General features: G+C 38.7%; 2 protein-coding genes across 2 annotated transcripts in view; one reads left to right on the forward strand and one right to left on the reverse strand.

Moving 5' to 3' along the window:
* Positions 1 to 2574: 2574 nt before the first annotated feature.
* cth (cystathionase (cystathionine gamma-lyase)) lies at positions 2575 to 14628 on the reverse strand. The gene is made up of 12 exons (XM_023411036.2): positions 14389 to 14628; positions 11975 to 12056; positions 11685 to 11780; positions 11373 to 11482; positions 10907 to 11041; positions 10711 to 10768; positions 10335 to 10412; positions 9748 to 9900; positions 8128 to 8249; positions 7561 to 7613; positions 7132 to 7270; positions 2575 to 3798 (listed from the first exon to the last, which is right to left on the reverse strand). Exons 1-12 carry the CDS (start codon positions 14572 to 14574, stop codon positions 3781 to 3783), a joined length of 1230 nt encoding a protein of 409 aa, XP_023266804.1. The 5' UTR covers positions 14575 to 14628; the 3' UTR covers positions 2575 to 3780.
* Positions 14629 to 18020: 3392 nt separating this feature from the next.
* LOC111658497 (ankyrin repeat domain-containing protein 13C) overlaps positions 18021 to 19128 on the forward strand; it is a 28321-nt gene continuing 27213 nt past the window's right edge. Inside the window, exon 1 of the mRNA XM_023411037.2 lies at positions 18021 to 18674. Coding sequence (XP_023266805.1) covers positions 18290 to 18674 — 385 coding nt within the window. The 5' untranslated portion in view covers positions 18021 to 18289. The remainder of the gene's footprint in view (positions 18675 to 19128) is intronic.

Genomic DNA, 19128 nt, shown 5'->3' on the forward strand with positions numbered 1-19128 from the left:
CTACTGTTTCTGTATTCTTTAATATTAAAGGCCAATACATCATTTAAACTCAAATTAAAGCATATGCTCCATCCAGCATATTTGGGCTGTTGTAACACTGAGTACACACAACACAACATACAACCAGATCTGTGCGGGGATTATGACTCCAGTTATTCACTGCGGCTCTTTACTAGTCCAGGACACAGGCGGAGGTTTAATCAACCACGAAACTGGTTTATTTACTCTCTCATTTACCCAGTGTAAGCACACTATGTACACGCTATACTGTTCTTTAAATCTCAGGCCTCTCCTCCCTGCAAACAAACTGCTTAATGTGGGTGAGAGTTAATGGGTTCAGGGATCATTCATTTTCTCATCAGGCAAAACGCTCTGCTCCATCAGATATAGATTTACTTCATCAAAGCAGCAACTAATTTTATTGCTCTGGTTGAGGATATGGTCCAAAATACTAAAAATTATTTTTTTTGAGAGAGCAGATCACATTTTAATTTCATAAAGCAATTAAACATTGATGTTAAAACTGGACTAAAACAATTTCTCCACATTTTCTGTTTAGAAGCTGTTCTTTAGTTTCTTTAGCTTTTGATCATATCACATGATCTTCATCAGGGAATGGAGTTTGATCAGTCATCAAGGAAGTGTAGACTGGATGATTTAGATTCTTTGGTTACATTTAACCATTGTTTCAACAGCATTTTACTTACTATATTTTAATGTGCAACTAGAACCTGCTTGACAGTGAAATATAGTCAATTAAATGCTATTGAAATTTTTACCTAGATAACCTAGATGACCTTAACTGACCAATCGGTGCTAACTGGGTTGGGCAGTATATATTTTCTTCTTATTATTGTTTGCATGTTGAAATCATGACAGATACTAAAATATCAATTCAAGCTTATTTGATTTAAATAAATAAAAGCAATGTAATGAAAATGCACCCATCTTTACTGAATTTCAAAGTGAGGCTGCAAGAGACAAGAGCAACCTATCACTATTAGTTGATATGCTACACATTCATGTTAAAATTAATTAAAAATTTGGGGGAATATGCTGTGTCACTTTTTTACTGAGAGTTGAATGAGAAGATCGGTGCCGCTCTTTCATGTGATGCTGGAGCCAGAAGCCGGTTAGCTTAGCACAAAGACTGGAAATGGGGAAACAGTCATTCTGGCTATGTCTACAGTCTAAAAAACTCATTAATTAAATGCTTGTTTGTGTACAAAAAACAATTTCTTGTTTTACGGGGACTTACGTTACCATAAATTCAGGTATAGCTGTGACAAGTTTGACAAATCTACTTGAAAGCACAATGTTAACTGTCTCCTAAACAGCAATAGATTACACCAGAGCTGGGCTTATCACTGTTTGATCTTTCAGTAATACAGTGCTTACAGACTACCCAGACGGACAAACATGACCGTGCTGTTTGTGGTTGGTGTCACTTCACAGGATTTCTGGGAACTCGCCTCAATATTTCAAACCGTTGCCTCCTGCTGCTGTTTTTGAAGTAGCATAGGCTGACACAACATGTTGCCCTCTGGTCTCAAAAATTCTTATCTACAGATTTGTGCGCATGATTGTCATCTTTGACCTCGGATGTGATGAAGTGCAGACGGCCTCCAACGAATGCATGTGGGTGGTTTCTTTTTTTTTACTGTGACGCAAGAGATTGAAAACATGCATTGGGAGTCAAAACAGCAACTTTTAGTTTATATTGACTTTTGCCTCAGATTTTTTGTTTAAACTGATGATGATAGCACACATTATTTAGCAGAGAATTTAACTTTGTATTCATATCTGTAAAATAAACACAAAAGACACCACGTTGCCACTAGACAACTACTCATGTTTCCACTCAGTTGTGCTGGGATTTTTAAAACATTTTTTATCCATGTTTAAGGCTCATCTGATAGAGATGTGCTCTCCAATAACTCCTTTGCTTGACTGAAAGGAACTGACAAACACCAAAAACCTGAGCTGAATGATGAATGATGTTTTCTAGTAAAGTCTAACTGCACACTCAGTGAAGAGGTCCCACGGCATGAGTCAAGGCTGGGAGTGTTGAGAGCTGAATTTCAAACACCTCAGTAGCACCTCCACTTTTATTGCAGAGCCTCTGTTTCCACTTAAACCCACCACTTCTCTAGAATCCATACAATCTAACTGGACATGCCAGGATTCATTAAAGTCGTGTGAGGCAGTGTGATGGTTGCTAAATTAACACATTAGCGAGTTGAAATTGCTAGTAGAGTTAAGACAAAACTTGAATGGCTGATGCAAACGCTCCTCAGAGATGTAAAATCCATTACATGGTCATAAGTAACAAGAAATTAAAGTTCCAGTGAACCTCAGTCTCATTATGGAAATGTTGTTGATGGTTTGGTCATTAGGGCGGTAACTCGTTCATTTGATCCATCAGCTAAAACCCCGGTGTGCAGCCCACCACTATCCAGGTTAAATTGAATGTGACGTGTCAAGTCGCTACGGTTACCGACACTGAACTCTCAATTACACCATTCGTGTTTGTCCAACCAGGGGCGGTTGAAAAGAAGGGAGAGATGCACAGACTTATACTGCAAACTAATTTTAATGGATCTGTTGGTTACATAAATGACGCTGATCGTGAAGAGTATACTTGAGCAGTGATGTGACGTGGGAAGAAAAGCAGGAGGAAGGAGTGCCTGAGTAAAACATTTTCTTTGCACAAATACAAACCATGTGAAACCTGACCTGGGAGAAATTTAGCTTTTGTCATTGGCCCAAATGCTTTCACTTGAGTTCAAACACACATAAAGTTTATCATCAAACATTGTTCTGAGAAACGCTCCTGTAACAGCTTTCTGTTGGTACAATAAAAACCCTTCAGCTGTGTCATTGCTGGTCTGCTCCAAATACGGCATGTCCGTACGAAACACTCCCTCATCTATTGGGAAATATCCTGATTAGTCTCAAACTTGAGGAATAAGGTTGCCCCTCCTCTTCTTCACAAGGCATACAAACACTTGAAGCATAATATCAAGTTCTAGTCAAACAAAGCTGGCATCCAGTTTATGCTTTTGCTTCTGCAACAAAATTGAACACATTTCTACTCACTTTTATGTAAATATTATTTTGTTCTTTATGGTGATGATAATATTCATCTAAATCTTCTTGAGAGCCTCTAAGATCATCTAGCGCATTTAGCTAACTCGACTAATGAGAGCACATCTACATGTTTTACAAAGCAAACTAGGCCAGTTAGAATTAGAAAATATAGCAAATTATTAATACAGATTACAGTTGCAGATGCATTAAGTACAGAGATATAAAACTTTCCATTTAGAGGCTGGTCTGTGCATCAAAACTAGAAGGCAGCCTGAAAAACACATTATTTATAGCAAGATTAAATAAACTATTGTGTGTGGTCTTCTTCTGCAAAAACTTATACTGTGTCAGTCTTGACTGAATAGGACTTTTACCACATTGATGCCTTCCAAGTTATAACGAAACACATACAAACATGAAAACAAGCAAAACCAGCTGAAGATAAATAATATTACAACTGATGTTCTAGTAAAACAGGCATTAAAAAGATTCTCAGTAATGTTAATTGTTCAGAGATCATATGATTTGTATTTTCTTTTTTTTAAGAACAGTTTGTTCCCTGGTGCCGTTTGTGCGCTGAACTGAGGTACCATGTGTTGATCTGCAATGATTTAAAACCTCAGGTACCTCCGGTCTTCATCCTGACTTTGAATGAATCACCCTCAGCCTCGAGGACGCCCTGAAGACATTTCATTTCTTCTTTGGATGCTATTAAAAGAAAACAGGAACAGAAATTGGTCAGTGAAATCAATACCTGGAACAATCCACATCCAGGAAGCATCAGATAAGACATGAGGCTAGAGTTAATAACATGCTACAATTTTCCTGAGATGATGCATTTTCTTGGAACAAAGACAAAGAAGCATAATCCAAACACTCATTCCTCCTCTCTGTGCTTGATGAGTTGTGGCGGGATGCCAAAATATCTGCCAAAAAGGCAATTGAAAGACGAACAAGTGGCGCACCGCAGAGAAAACCAGTCAATAAAAAAAAATAAAAAAAACACCAAACATTTTGCAGAGTACATCTTATAAAGACAAGTTCCAAATGATTAACCAGCAGCCTCGTCTGTGACTCAAAACTAACCCCAGGATGAGGACACATGACCGGAAATTTAACTGCCTGCCCCAATCTGACCTGACATCCCTTCCAATTAAATGCTTCACCCATCAGGGGTGCCTTTTCCCAGACAGTCATTAGAGATATTTGTCTCCATTTCATTTCCATTTGCTACAGATGGGCAGCAGTGGGATTCAGAGATGACATCTGAATCCTGAGAAGAGGAGGTGCAGGCCAATATGCAGGATGTGGTTGCATGAGGTGGCACAGAGGGTTTTAGGAAATTCAGATTCTCTGCTGATAGCAATGCAGTAAACAGGTGGGAATTAGAGGCGATTCATGCAAATCCACCACATGTTTTAATGTGATTAAATCTCAAACAAATCTGGTCTTCATGTGCTAAAATTGATTCTAAATGAGTTGTTGCATCCTAGCAGTGTGTCATTAGTTTTAAGCATTTTTTTCTCTCTTAACACATAATAGAATACAAAGGCACTCCCACCCATAGATCTTCTACACTGGACAGAATGTCAGGATCTTAGTGTTTTTCTGTCTGGAGCTGGGCGGAGCTGACCTGCACACCTGCCAGCCGTCAGTAATCAAGCCACCTGCCAACAATCTGCAATCAAGTCACCTTCACTCCAGTCTGCATAAAGCCTTGGTCCAGTCCACAGCTCTTCGCCAGATTGTCAGCTAACCCCAAGTGGTATAGTAAATATATCGGCTCAGAGATTCGTCAGTTTCTTGTTCATTAGCTCTCTCGCTAGTTTTATGACTGAGTTCTTGACTGTGTTTTTCCCCCCTTGTTTCCAGGTCCTGCTTCTGCCGCCACCCTTCCAAATCCAAGCAGCTCAGCAACCTTTCCAAGCCCCAGCAGCCAAGCTACCCTCCCAAGATCCAGCAACCCCTGCCCCGCTCCAGCCGCTCCTACCTTTTCTTTTGTGTAATAAACACCTGTGTTTCCTGCACCCATTCAGTGTCTTATCTGCATCGTGGGTCCTGACTTCCATCCACCATGACACAGAAGAGCAAAGATTTAATCAAAATCTTCTGTGCTGATGTGATAAAAATGCAGATGTCTGGACGAGCCACGCCAGATCTGAGGTGTAGCGGTGCACAGCACTACACTGAGGTGAGAAAAACTAAAACTGAGCAAGGAATTTGAAAGTGGATTCTGGGAACTTGGCAGTACTTCTGATAAGCCAGAAATACTCTGAATTTTTTCCATAGCAAAAATTCTGAGGAAAAAAATGCAGCCTATAAATCACCTTCAAGTATTTTTAACTGAAGATATGAGATATGAGTGTGTTTGGGTGAATCTATAACTTCATATTTAACTTTAATATAATTTTTATAGCCTAAAACAAAGGAGAGTGGATTTGGAAGATGACATATAAACCATCTAGACTGTCAGAGATTTGCTGAGACAGTGCAAATGCAGGAATAATCCTGGTGGACTGCTCTGAGAGGGGCGTGCCCCAGACTGCAGCACAGATACGAAAACCTCATATTGCAAAGATGGATCTGGTCGTGCAGCAGAAAGAAAGTGGGTTTATAAGATGTGTGGATACACCACAGCCCAAAGTGCACAGCATGAACCCACTGCATACTTAACTCAATCCTGGTCTGCAACCCTTCCTGGCCTGGCTCTGTCTAAATGTTCCCAAGATAATTGCCACGTCGTCTGCGGGCCTGATTTGTCTTCATTTTGACTGACACGCCTTATTTGGGGCTTTACAGGTCAAACACATAGTTTGAGGTCTGCAGGGAAATGTTCCTCATGAAAGTAAGTAAGCTACTTCCTTGTTCTCAACTCCAAATGGGAACAGTTTCTTGGATGCGAAATCAAAATATGTTCCCTGGAAACTTGATTGCACCTTTAATGTTTTCAAAATGACTCATGTGACATGTTCCACAGCGCTGAGAGAAACTGTACACAGAACATTAAATACCATTACATTTTTGTGAGATGACCACACCTTTTAAATGTGGTGTCAAGACAAAAAAAAAAAAACTTCCATTAAAATGACAGCACGTTTAGAAAAATTAAATCCTGTATGTGTACCCATGAAATCACAACCAACTAATTAATACTGCCCTGTGAAAAATGAAGAGAATGTATGCAGTGATAATTATCCATTATCCAAAAGTAAATGGAAGCTGGTAGCAGAAGTTACGCTGACACAACCAACAGTTCTTGAAAGACCCAAAGTGTCCCAAAACCAAAATGCAAATTTAAAATTTCTCCGATGTAGCAGCATGATTTGCAAAATTGGTTAGCTTTGATATTAAGTAAAGGTGATCATACTCAATAAACTAAGAGAAAACAGCAAATAAAAGTACTGTATTTCTCAGCAACAAGGAGAGATGAAAAGAGGCTTAGCATCTGTTCGCATCTATCAATCACTGACTACCTAACATCTGTTTTGTACTTTGTTCTCAAAAAAGTCATACTTTTTCAATCCAAAACTGTCTGTCTTACTTCTGTTTCCAACCTGAATCATAGTCACACAAGTAACGCACTTAAACCCTCACAGTCTCACAAACTGATGCTTTAAAAAAAAAAAAAAGCTGTAAACAAGAAAGTACAGACTGACCTGTCTCACCTCAGAGCAGGTATTTTTTCCTCACCAGGTTATGGGAAAAAGACATTAACATACTATTAAAATCCAGGGTTCAGACCAGATCTCATGTTAACTGTTACAGAAAATAGGACCTAAGACACATCTGAGTCATCGTGGTAGTTCTATAGGTTATTTTGTATATGACATGACCATTTCTTGAACAAATTATTAGTGTGGAGGACATATGCCTAACTCTCTCATGCCAGTTGATGCCTTCTTTGTGGACAGGAGAGGACAAACATTGTTTGTTGTAACTTACTGAGAGAGCTGAACATGATTCCAGACTCCCACAAACTTTGATAACTATATTGGTTTGAAGAACCTTTCACTTCTCCTTTGTCGGATATTTGATACTCACAGCAGCAGCAAGTGCTTGCTCCAGGTCTTCAATGATGTCGGCCTCATCCTCCAGTCCCACAGAGAGCCGGATCAGTGTGTCACTGATCCCCAGCACATCCCTCTCTTTTTCTGGCACTGATGCATGGGTCATAATCGCCCTAAATTATGATAGAGGACAGAAACACCTATATATGAGACCAATACAGAAAAACATCCTGCTGCTATAATAGAGATTAGAGCAGTGACTTCGTAATGGAAATAAAGTGCCTCAATTAAAGTCAATTTGTGATAGTCTGATAGGGATTTCTTCTTGATCTCTGCTGCCCCCTTGTGGTGCCATTTGTTACAATGCAGCTTAGAGTACAGATCATAAACATTTCTAATGTTCAGTACTATCAAACACCAAAAAACAAGACTGTAGGAAAAGGATTTATTTTGGCATACTTACGGATGTTCTGCTAAACTTTCATAACCACCCAGACTCTCAGCTATGGCAAACATCTGAAATAAGAAAACAGAGGACATGAAAACAAGAATAGAGCAGGATGTAAATAATATGTACAAGATGTGAAACATAGTAGATACCACTACTAGAAGATAAGTAACCAACTACGGAAACAGATTATACTTGCCAAAAGCAATGATATGGGTGTTTGTGATTTACAGTAAAATACAATAAAACCACATATCAATGCTGAGACATGATTACATTAAACAAAGCTGTTCCACTGTGATGATGATTTTGGGAATCACTTAAAACATTGTTTGAGTAAACTTCAGTTCTATTTTAGTCACTATATCGTCAGAACCTTTTCATGAGTTACACATTTTAATTATTATTTGTCTAAAGCCTTCGCCAGGAAGTGTGTGCAGGAGGGCCTGAGGTACGTTGTTTAAGCAGCCCTTAAAGTTGTGGTGTTTCCTTCTGTCTTTCTGGGAATTAAAAAAAAAAAAAACCTCAAAAAATACAAAACCAAATAATCCAGATTACATAAAAATGTAACTGTCAAATTACTTTGAGGCTACTGAGGAAGGTGGTGGCGTGCTCAAGTTTCCCCTTAATGTAGAATGTGATCATCCCCGGGCACCCGGTGCATTGTCTCTTCATCACTTCATACTGGGGGTGAGAGGGCAGCCCTGTCAACAGTGGGAAAACGAGAATAACCAGGTGAGTGAAGTGGATAATTCCTGTAATTAGGACCAGTGAAACTACTTGAAAAAGCTTTGCAAGCTACCAATTACTTCACACTGGAAGTACAGCAAAGCTACCCCTAGTGACAAATCTAGTTGAGTTAGCTAAAGCTACCTAGAAAAAGCAGTTCAAAGTAAGTACAAAATTTTAACAAAATATAATACAAAAAAGTCACGTGCAAGTTTATTGCAAAAAGTGCCTTCTTGTTCACAGGTCATACATAAACCAAAAAATGAAATACCTCAATTATACCCAATACTCATGGGAAAGGGCTGGAATGTCAGCTTTGGTTTTGTGTACAAGAACTGCTTAAGTGTCGCCATGTTGATTATTGATTCAGGAGGTTTATCCCTGAGGACGTGTCTATGTGAGCACTGAGCAACACTCGCCCTTGGCTTCTGTACTTGCACTACACAAAAGTAAAGTATGGGCATGCATCACAGGAAGAAAGAAAAAGGGGTTGGGGTTTATCAAAGGGGGTTCAGTTATACCCTTTTCCACTAAAATTAGCAGGTATAAGTGTTTTTTTTTTGTTTGTTTGTTTTTTTTTGTTTTTTTTTTTAAAGGTGGGTAATAAAAGCCGATTGAAAATAAAAATTAAAAAATCATTCCTTTCCTTTTATGACCCAAACGTGTGTAGTTTCAGTAGTTTATGACACAAAAATTGGCATTTAACTATGCACATATAAATGTAGCTGAACTACCAGCAAGCTACTGCAAAATGTAGTTAAACTACAAGGTTAATTACATGTAGTTCATTATTTCCAACACTGATTGCAACGACCGTGTGTAGGTATGAATGCTGTTAATTCAAATGACTTATTGTTCATTTGAAATGAAGGTGGAAGGAAATTAACTCTGTGTGGTGTTTCTTTGAAAGTGTGTTCATGGGAACATTTACTCCAAAACCTGGAGTAACCTGGAGTGTTTGCTACTCTGCTTCAGTGCTATTCAAATAACTGCAGGCGCTGGAGATAATGACAACCCAAAATGCAAGGGTTAATGAGTATAAGGCATTTGGGTTAATTGGGATCTGAGATCCAGCAATTGTGAATGACTAACAAACCTAGCATAGCAAGATGAAAGAAGAGATCAGTCACACTCTGTTCAAACCTTTTCTTCATGTTTTTTGTTGATATGTTCATAATAGAGTGAGTTAGAGGGGAGAGTGCTGATGAATACATTTGCTTAGTTAGAGTTTTCTATTGCTTTTCTACAGAAAATGTCCACCTTTAGGTAAAGTGGGTAAAAATTGCTCATTTGTGTTTACATCAAATAATAAGATACCGAATTATTCTTTTACATTAGACCATGTACTAAATCAGTGAGAGAGGCCTCCCTTAGGTAAAAAGATGAGTAATAACAGGTAACTCTCAACACCTGTATATGTGCCTGTATAATCCTAGTGGTGAATACTATGGGTTTTAAATTACATGTATTAACCTGGGAAGATGACACGCTCCACCCTGGGATCAGCCTCGAGAAACTTGGCAGCGGCCATTGCATTCTTGAAGTGCCGTTCCATCCGCAGGTGTAGCGTCTTCAGTCCACGGTTACACAGGAAGCAGTCGAAGGGAGATGGTACACCACCCAGTGCTGAATCACGGCAAGGGTGCATGTAAGAAAAAGAGGTTAAGAACAAAGCCTCCCAAAACCAAATCAGATCAGGCAAACAACAAAGGCATAAACACACACTTCTTACTGAAAAGGTTTTAAATTGGTTCAGAACTTTGACCTCAGGAGCATGTTTTGCTTGTTTAATGAGTGAATGTGGGTCATGTTGGAAAAACCAGTCCACCAAAAACTGAGTGTGGCAGAGCTAAGACTCAACAACTGTTCCCTTTCTGAGATCTACTGTATGTCCATAAATTACACATATGTCTGATAAAACGGCCAGCAAATATTTGGCTTCTTGCTTGATAAATAACTTTAACCATTAATCAACTAAAAAACGTGTTGCGTACCTAACAGACGCGTATTTTTACTACGCAGACTGCAAGAGTAGTTGAATTTGTTGTTTTTCTACTCACCATTTTGCAGAAACTTCATTCGCTCATGCAGATCGTCCCGGTTCATTGAAACCAGACCCATTACCACATCACTGTGACCTGCAAAATAATGTCAAGAATAAAAGAAAGGTGGATATTAGGGGAAGTCAACAGTACTATTGTGCTACATTTCGAAGAACCGCTAAAATGCATTATAATCAGGTGCATGTTTTTGCATCGTCTTGACTCTCCAAAATTACTATTTATCCTTGTTTGATAAAAATAGTGGGGGTGATCAAGCCCAATCTTTTCATTTCTTTTCAATTGTGTCTTTGTAAATCTACTGGCTTTTTGGGTTAGATTGTGATATCAAATTGTAATGAAAATATTATGTCAGTAAAGAATGTATATAACTTACCGTTCATGTATTTGGTGGCTGAGTACATGCAAATATCAGCTCCCAAAGCCAAGGGGCGCTACAGGTTCACAAGATAAAAATCTGAGTTAATCATTAAGCAATTTGTGTCCACATGAAGTGGAATTTGATTGCAGGAAATGATTAGACAGCTGCTTCAAAATCAAAAGAGCATGAAGTGCACATCTGGCAATCTCACCTGGAAATAGGCAGACATGAAGGTGTTGTCCACGACCACCACTATGTCCTTGTTGTGCTCGTGGACCAAATCAGAACAGGCTTTGATGTCAACCACTTTCATCGTGGGGTTGGTAGGCGTCTCAATCCACACCAGCTAGAAGCAAGCAAAGAGAGGGTGTCATTTCTCTGTAGTAACATGTTCAGGAGGGTGACTGCAGTGGGAAAAGCTTAGAGACAGCTCAGCTCAGCTCAGCTGCTGGTGCATTTACCATGAACACAAATAACAGTCATCACACAAAGTGCTGACTCACAATGACCAGTACAAGTTTGCCCAAAGAGAAAAGACACACCCATTGATGCAACATACTAGTAAAACTGGAATTGAAGGAGCAACTTTAAAGACTAATGAAATACATTTATAAAATATGTTGGAAGGGACCAAACTAGAAAAACAACAGCTGTAGACAAACACTTCTTTGACTTACTTTAGTGTTGGCCTTCAGTGCAGCCTTAAGCAGCTCTGGTTTTGTGCAGTCAGCAAAAGACACCTCCAGACCAACTTGAGAAGCAATTCTTTGGAAGTAGCGATTTGTGCCTTGCGATTGAGAAAGTGCAACTCGGTCAACACTTCCAAAAATAAACCCACTTACGGTTAAAACCAACTCATAGCATGGTTTTATTTTGAGACCAACCAACATTTTGTAAAAGTGAGTGTGGTATAATGAAAATGGTGACCCACTAATGGTGTAAGGAAACAACTCATAGCTGCAAGGTTTTGTTCTACACAAATGCCTCACCTCCGTACACGTCATCCATGCAGACGATCCCATCACCTGCTTTGAGCATGTGGGTGATGGTCACTGTGGCCGCCAGCCCCGAGGCAAGAGCAAGACCTGGGGGGGGGCACAAAAGTCATCAAGACCAAAAATCCTTTTCATGTTATCTTGTAACTTAACATTGAGATGCTTAGCTGCAGTTTGCATAGTTTGCATCAACTTTTGAAGCAGCAAACATGAATCATTTTTTATGCTCAGATGTTGGTAAATATTTCCTGTCTGTGGAATATACCATGGACAGTCTCACTTACAGTACTTTGCCCCATCCAGAGCTGCCACAGCCTTCTCAAGACAGTTTCTTGTAGGATTTCCACTCCGACTGTATTCAAACCCCTACATAAAAAACCAAAAACATTATTAGAACATTTCAGTCACCAAAAACAACATTTTTAATTATACAGTGTATTCAAACAAGAGGTAGCAGTCTTTTCATAGATGGGTTGCCCAAATGCAAGTGTGTATCAATAAATTTTAGGTTCAGAGTAACTAAAATGACTTAATGCATCATGACTTCTTTATCACTGTTAAATACCAGAGCTGTGTAGCAGGCAGCAGGGTTTAAAAACATCACATCCTCACCTGTATTGGCTTGCTACAACCACAAAAATATGTGTGCAAACTGTGACAACTTATCTCACTCAGTAATTACCTCTTCACTGCTGAATAAAGTGAGTTGTTATGTGTGCGTGTTGATAAGAGAAAACTAAAAGAAGTTCTTCTGGTTTAATGACTGTAGCAAATATATCTCAAAATACGAATTTGTGTTGACTACAAGGATGTATATACATTTTTTTGCAGTAAACATGAGAAATATATAGAGGAAGATTCATAGTTTAAACAAAATGGAAGACTAAAGGATGTTCATTACTGGGCTTGCTACATTTTTGCAGGAAAAAGGGAGCGGGCTCCTCTGCTCCACACTATCCCACACACATTATCAGTAAAACAAGACGTGTTTGGACAAATGACACAAAGACTGGAGGCTGTGGCAGATGGCAATAAATGGAGCTTGAATGGCCTTGAACACAGGGTTTTTGTAGTGTGTCTCCCAGTGAACAAAGCCACCTGTAAACATGTAGCTGTAAAGCATATAGCAGATAAGCTTAATGTTACTGTTGTAGTTTGACAAGTTAACTTTTATACTGAACATCTGAACAAAAAGCAACACTTGTTCTGAAAGATAAAACAGGCACTCCAAACTTTCTACTCCATGTGAGTCACTATGACCTCAGTCAGATTTTTTTACTGTGGGAGTAGTGGGGCCGAGCATACCAGGGTCTGCAAAACGAGGTGAAGAGGTCATGAGATCAGCGTAAGCAGTGGGTCGGGGTATTTGTTTTAATTTTGTAATTTAATCTAGGATGCAGTTTCAGACTTGTAATCTGTAACCTACAATATAATCATTGACAGAGACAAATGGCAGGTGGACAAGTTATCCTTGCCTGCAGCAAAGATGCCCACTGTACTATCTGAACTGCAGAGAGGATATGATAGTGAGGTGGAAAAAATGGATATTTATCCCGCACAGGCTGGATTCCCAGACACGGCCTCAGGGTCATTTCCATGCCAAGAGAAAAAAAAAGTTCCACTATCACTCTCGAAATATATTAACCTGTCATAGGGGTAGTTAAGGATTACTCATCATAATTACTCACTCAGCACTCATTGTGGTGGTGGTTTAACAGGTAATTTAACTTGTAATAGATGTGCTGACACATGTACTCAGTGACCAACACAGGGTATATAAAAAGGATTCTTTGTTTATTACATACCTATAAATGTATAAATACACTCCATTATTTCACACATTTTTTCTTAGTTATACCCAATACTAATCTATGCAATTAAAATACAGGTCATTGCTCTACTGATAGTACAGTACAGACTTAGCCTGCCCTAAAGGTATAGAATATCACCAGGGTCTATACCAGTACACCAGGGTCTTGTCAGTGGATCTACTTTTGGTGGCCATGGAAATACCAGTTATTAAAGTTAGCTCTAAAGGGGACATATAGGGTTTTGAAATTGGAGCAAGCATTTCAGTGTGTTTAGAAGAAAGCAGTGTACACCCCGTCCTCATGTTGCAGATGTCTAGAGTTTCTCACTGTTTCCACTACAGACATTTCCCCTCTTAACTTTTCACGCGATTTCACTTCCACAGCTTGAGGCTCACAGAGGTGACACTAGCTACTACTTCACGAATCTTTGATAAAAGAAAGATACTGATATGTGTAGCAGAGCTTTGTTTTTTCTCCATTTCACTTTGATTATCTCACAACCGCTTAGATTCATTTATCTTGTGGATTTTTGTAGTTAGCCCCCATGTTTGCTAAAGTACTAAAGTGTAAATAAAGTAGTTGAAACCTGGAGCTGTTATAACATTATGCTACTTAGGTACTGATGTATTCATATTAATGATATAATGTAATATATGTTAATTAATCACCACCGACCAATCCGTACAGTATATCCTCTGGTAGGCATAATTGGTTTGATTATTGATTAAGCGAAAAGAAGTAATTCATACGTATCGATGGGGGCTTATATTTAGCTTTACCGACTAGGTTATTCAATTATTTTTAAAACAAAATGAAAAGACCGGAAACCCCCCTCCCTCTCTCTCCACGTTACATCTTAAATAACCAAGTCATATCGAGCTACTTACGGCGTGGTTTCCTGGTTCCTGCTGCTTGAACGTGGTAGAAAGGGAAATCGGCGGCACCACAGCCATCGATTTCCATTGCTCCGGCTCCTGACCAACATGAATAGCCTCTGTGGCGAACGATTTAAAAGCCGTGCGGAAACCGGCGAACACGTCGCTCTGTTCGTCTTGACTGTGCTTTGGATCCATGGCAAACGTGAACGGCAGTGAACCCGGGATGAGTATGCATTACCGCTATATGGTAAACGGGGAAACCATTTAACAGAGCCGTGCGCTGCGCTTGTCCCTCTCAACCAATCAACGCTCATCAACAAGAAGCGGCAGGCGCTGATTGGCGGTTCAGCAGGGGCGTAGAAGCCATGTGACGCAGCACGTTGTTTGCGCTCTTTGTGTGTGCGCTGGTTTGTGAGTGTGTTGCGTGTGTGCTTATACTGATGCAACATTTCCTGCTGTTTGAGCAAGGGAGGGCTCACTTTTTAACTCGTCTGTCTCATTTTACAGATTTACTTCTCCAAGTTAATCCCACTGAGTTTAACAGTTAGATTTTCATTAAGAACAGCCTTGTATAGTTTAAAAATACACCATTATTCCATGAAAGCCAAGCAGACATATGAAATTCGTCTCTTTTCGTCAAAATTCCAGAATGTTAAGTTTTGCTATCATAGAAAACTGGGGCAAACAAATTTTCAAAAATGTTGACATGTTAATTAATTTTCAATCAATTCAATCAACTAATAATTTCAACTGTACAGTACTGGTTGGTTTCTAGGTGCAAATAATTAAACTTTTATGTATAGTGGAGGTCAGTAGGGGCCCAACAACAATTTTTTTCCCCCAGGGCCCTCTAGGAGTTTAATCCAACCATGCACCAAATACAATAATCCAGTTATTTCCCAACTACCAGCATAACAGTTGAATTTTACATTGAATTTTGTGCATTTTCTGTTCCTTGTGACACACACATCAGAGAAATGTAGCTGTTGTTTCCATCATTGGGCCATAGGGGGAGGAAGATCTCTGTAATGACTCGGTGATAACACTGGAAGTCTTCTCACACCCTGCCTAAACTTGGCGAGTTCAACTTGTCACATAGGTTTGATTGGTACGAGTGTCTGCAAACAACCTTTACAGCTATTTATAACAAAGAAAAGCAGCACACCCTCTCTTTTGAGAAGCCATAACTAGAGATTGTTTGGCATTTTTTTCTATTTTTGCTTAAAAATTAAGAGATTATCAAAATAGATGTTGATTATTTCTCTGTTCATAAACTAACCGATAAATCAACTGATCATTTCAGCTTTAAATAAAATACAATCTGAGAATAGACAAGTAAAAACAAGGACTGTGCTCTTACTACTGTACTTACTGTAATTTCATGTACTAAAAAGCTATGAAATATAATATATAAACTACATTCTTCATGCATGTTTGCACTTTATACACCAAATATTGTCTGTCTTATTCTCTTTCTTTATATTGTAAGAATACTATTATCAGACAGTAGCCTATGTCTAGTGTGTTATACAACATCTATTACATGTTTATAGTTTTAGTCATCCACACTGAACAGATACCTACAGACGAAATGGAAGCAAACAACTGTGTTAGAAAATTGAACAAATACATTGTATTATGATAATTGTGATAAATGCTATATATTTCAAATTTTAAAGTCCAATTGAGCACCCTTCTCCAGTTATAAGGAAAACTCATAATGGTTTGGTTTTTACAGACATCTTGTTTAATTTTGCATGTTAATGTCTTGCTTTTTTCTTGTGATGAAAAAGAAAAACTATAATAGGCATTGCTCCATGTGGCAAGGAGATGTTTTAATACATATATTTTTAAGGAGAACAAAATCATAAAGAGATTAAAAACTGAAATGTTTATTTATCTTGTCTGACAATACCCTGAAGTCAACTAGAGGATTGGAAATAATTATCCATCTGTGCGTATGGGGCCGCTGCTGGTGTCATCTTTGATATATTGTTACAATAAAACTTTAAATTGAACTCTTATTCTTCTTTTCCATATTTTCCTTGGCATTGGCATTGGCCCAATGTATATGCTGCTCTTAAAAGTGAATGTCTCACAGAATCAACATTCATATCAGTAGGATACTGCTAATAGATTTCAAATAAAGAAGAGTTTAAGATTGGTAGTTCTAGTAGACATAATAGTAGAAGTATAGTACCATAAACTATACAGCATACTATTTACAGTGGTGGAAAATATTTAAGTACATTTACTCATTTACTGTACTTAATTGCAGTTTTGAAGAACTTGATACTTGAGTATTTTCCTATATTTTGATACTACTACTACCACATTTCAGAGGGAAATGTTGTACTTTTTACAGCACCACATATCTGTCAACTAAAATTCAAATTTTCCACTTTAAGCACCTTCAGCTGATAGCCTGTGTACTTTTGTATAACTTATAGTTTTAAGACTTTTGCTGGTTATGGAGTATTTTCTTGCTTGATATTGGTACTTCAGTCCAGTGAAGGATCAAAATACTAACCCTAATTTTAATGAACTCATTAAATATAATGCATTGTTAGAGATTTAGAGCTACAACATACAACCACAACAGTCAAATACTTGCACATTAATGCTTTAGTGTTTACAAGTTAATAATTTAGTATATGCTTCAATAAAATACTCACAGCACAGGGCCTTTTTTTTCCATGAGAAGCATTTACTTTTGATACTTTAAGTATATTTTACTGATAGAGGTGAGAGTAGTGTCCAGATCCTTTATGTAAAGCAATATTTTGAAGCAGCATTTAGTGTCATACAATGATTTATAAAATGAATATAAACTCATGACCAGAACACTAAGTATGCTTGTGTATCTATGAAATAGATTTTGTTGCTTAAAAAGTATAATATTTACCCCTGAAATGTAGGAGGAAATAAGTATAAAAATAGAATGAAAATAGGGCCTACTCAAATAAAGTCTAAGTACCTTGTAATTATAAATGGTACTGATACAAAGTCTTGTTTTACATATTGATACTAGTGTCAGTAGGATCTTTTTCTTTTTTTTTCTGGGCACATGAACACACACTGTTGTGTGCATGTGTAGAGTGAAACATTACACATTTTGTCTTGTGTGTTAGCAGTTATTTGATTAAGTAATTATCAGAGTATATAGTCAGAATATAATAGTTTGTATAATATATCATATTATATTAGACTAGAGTGTAGTAATAATAATAGTTTCCTTTGTTTATCAAATTATTTGCTGTTAATAAAACTATATTTTGCATATATATTAATATTTGAATATATTAATAATGCATTCACCTCATGCATCATGACATTTCTCTCCCTGACGTGATAGTACAAATGCTGCTCTTAATATTAAAAGTATTGATATCTGTATTGATATTGGTGATCCCTGCCCACGCTATAGAGCAGATCCCAATGCTCGGGAGCAGGCGGACATACTGGGTTAAACTAAGAGAAAAACAGACTTTACTTTCTACTACTGAGTCCCTTGGGATGTAACGTTGACCCACCCACCTACCCACCCAGAGAAGAAGCGTTATTAGCTAGTGACCGTTAGTAACCTCCCCGAACCCTCGCGATACTACGAGGCGGAAGACATCCGCTGAATCTTCCGTACTAGTCAACTACGTTGTGCAGCAACCAGCGACAGTTTTGAGAGGCAGGAGGAGAGCGGACTGTTTGTTTTCATTATCAGCCGGTGCTAAGCGGGAGCTGCTGCCTGTTCGTTTTTGTTTCTGCCTATCCAGTGTTAGAATTAAGTGTTTTCATGTTGTGCAATTTTCGGTGTTTGTGTGAAGAATTCCAACTGGCGAATCGCATCAGTTGGCCCGGAGGGTCATCGTCCGCGACGACACCCTCTGCTCCGTTAGCGCCAACTGTTTAGAAAATGACCGGAGAGAAGATCCGCTCCCTGCGCAAGGACCACAGGCCGAGCAAGGACGAGGATTTACTGGAGCCGGACGAGGAGGCTGCGACTGGGACCTTCACCGCCTCCAAGTCGAACAACAAGAGCAGAGCGAGTAAAATCTTCAGCAATCACAAGTTAGTCAAGTCGTCGTCCACACAACAGCAGCAACAGCAGAACCAGCAGTCGCAGATTAATGCTAACACCAACACGCTGTCAACATCGGATGTTATCGATGACAACAACAAGAACCCCATTATCCGAACTGGACAGGACTTTCCGGTGCACGAATGTGTGTTTAAAGGAGATGTCCGACGCCTGTCTTCGCTCATACGGACGCAGAATATCGCCCAGAAAGACATCCACGGTGAGTACCAGCTGCTTATCACACTGGCCCCGAAGGCAGGAGCCAAAAAGCCTATCGCGAGCCATCAAATTTCAAGGTGCAGTGAAGCTCAGTTTTAGCTAATAGGCCATCATTCTCCATCAGCACTGAAAGTAGGCGAGGCTTTTCCCTGCCAAGGCCTGGATAGCTGAACTCAAGGAGGAACAGTTTGACACCTCTACCTTGCAACTAAATCACATCCAGGTTCCTTTAGTCAACTTAATTGTTTGCATCAGAAGCCTCAGTGCATCTTCCCACCAATAGCAGTGAAATTCCTGCTTATCAGAATCAGGACTGCAACTAACGATTGTTTTTTATGATTGACTAATCTGTCTGTAATTTTCTCAATTAATCTATTAATTGTTTGGTCAATATTTATGTCATATTTTCTTAAGAAAAGACCCCCAAGAGTCATTAAAACAGTTGCTGATTATTT

This window comes from Seriola lalandi, unplaced genomic scaffold (genome assembly GCF_002814215.2).
Source record: "Seriola lalandi dorsalis isolate HSWRI2012SDOR001 ecotype SW California unplaced genomic scaffold, Sedor1 jcf7180002054446, whole genome shotgun sequence".
NCBI classification, from domain to species: Eukaryota; Metazoa; Chordata; class Actinopteri; order Carangiformes; family Carangidae; genus Seriola; species Seriola lalandi.

Excerpts from the sequence above, each read along its gene's own strand:
- cth (XM_023411036.2), bottom strand. The coding sequence starts at position 14,574 with ATGGATCCAAAGCACAGTCAAGACGAACAGAGCGACGTGTTCGCCGGT. Across the intron at positions 9,901-10,334 it reads AATGAAGTTTCTGCAAAATG|CACTGGGTGGTGTACCATCT; the intron begins GTGAGTAGAAAA and ends GCCGTGATTCAG. Across the intron at positions 8,250-9,747 it reads GGAGCGTGTCATCTTCCCAG|GGCTGCCCTCTCACCCCCAG; the intron begins GTTAATACATGT and ends CACTGTTGACAG.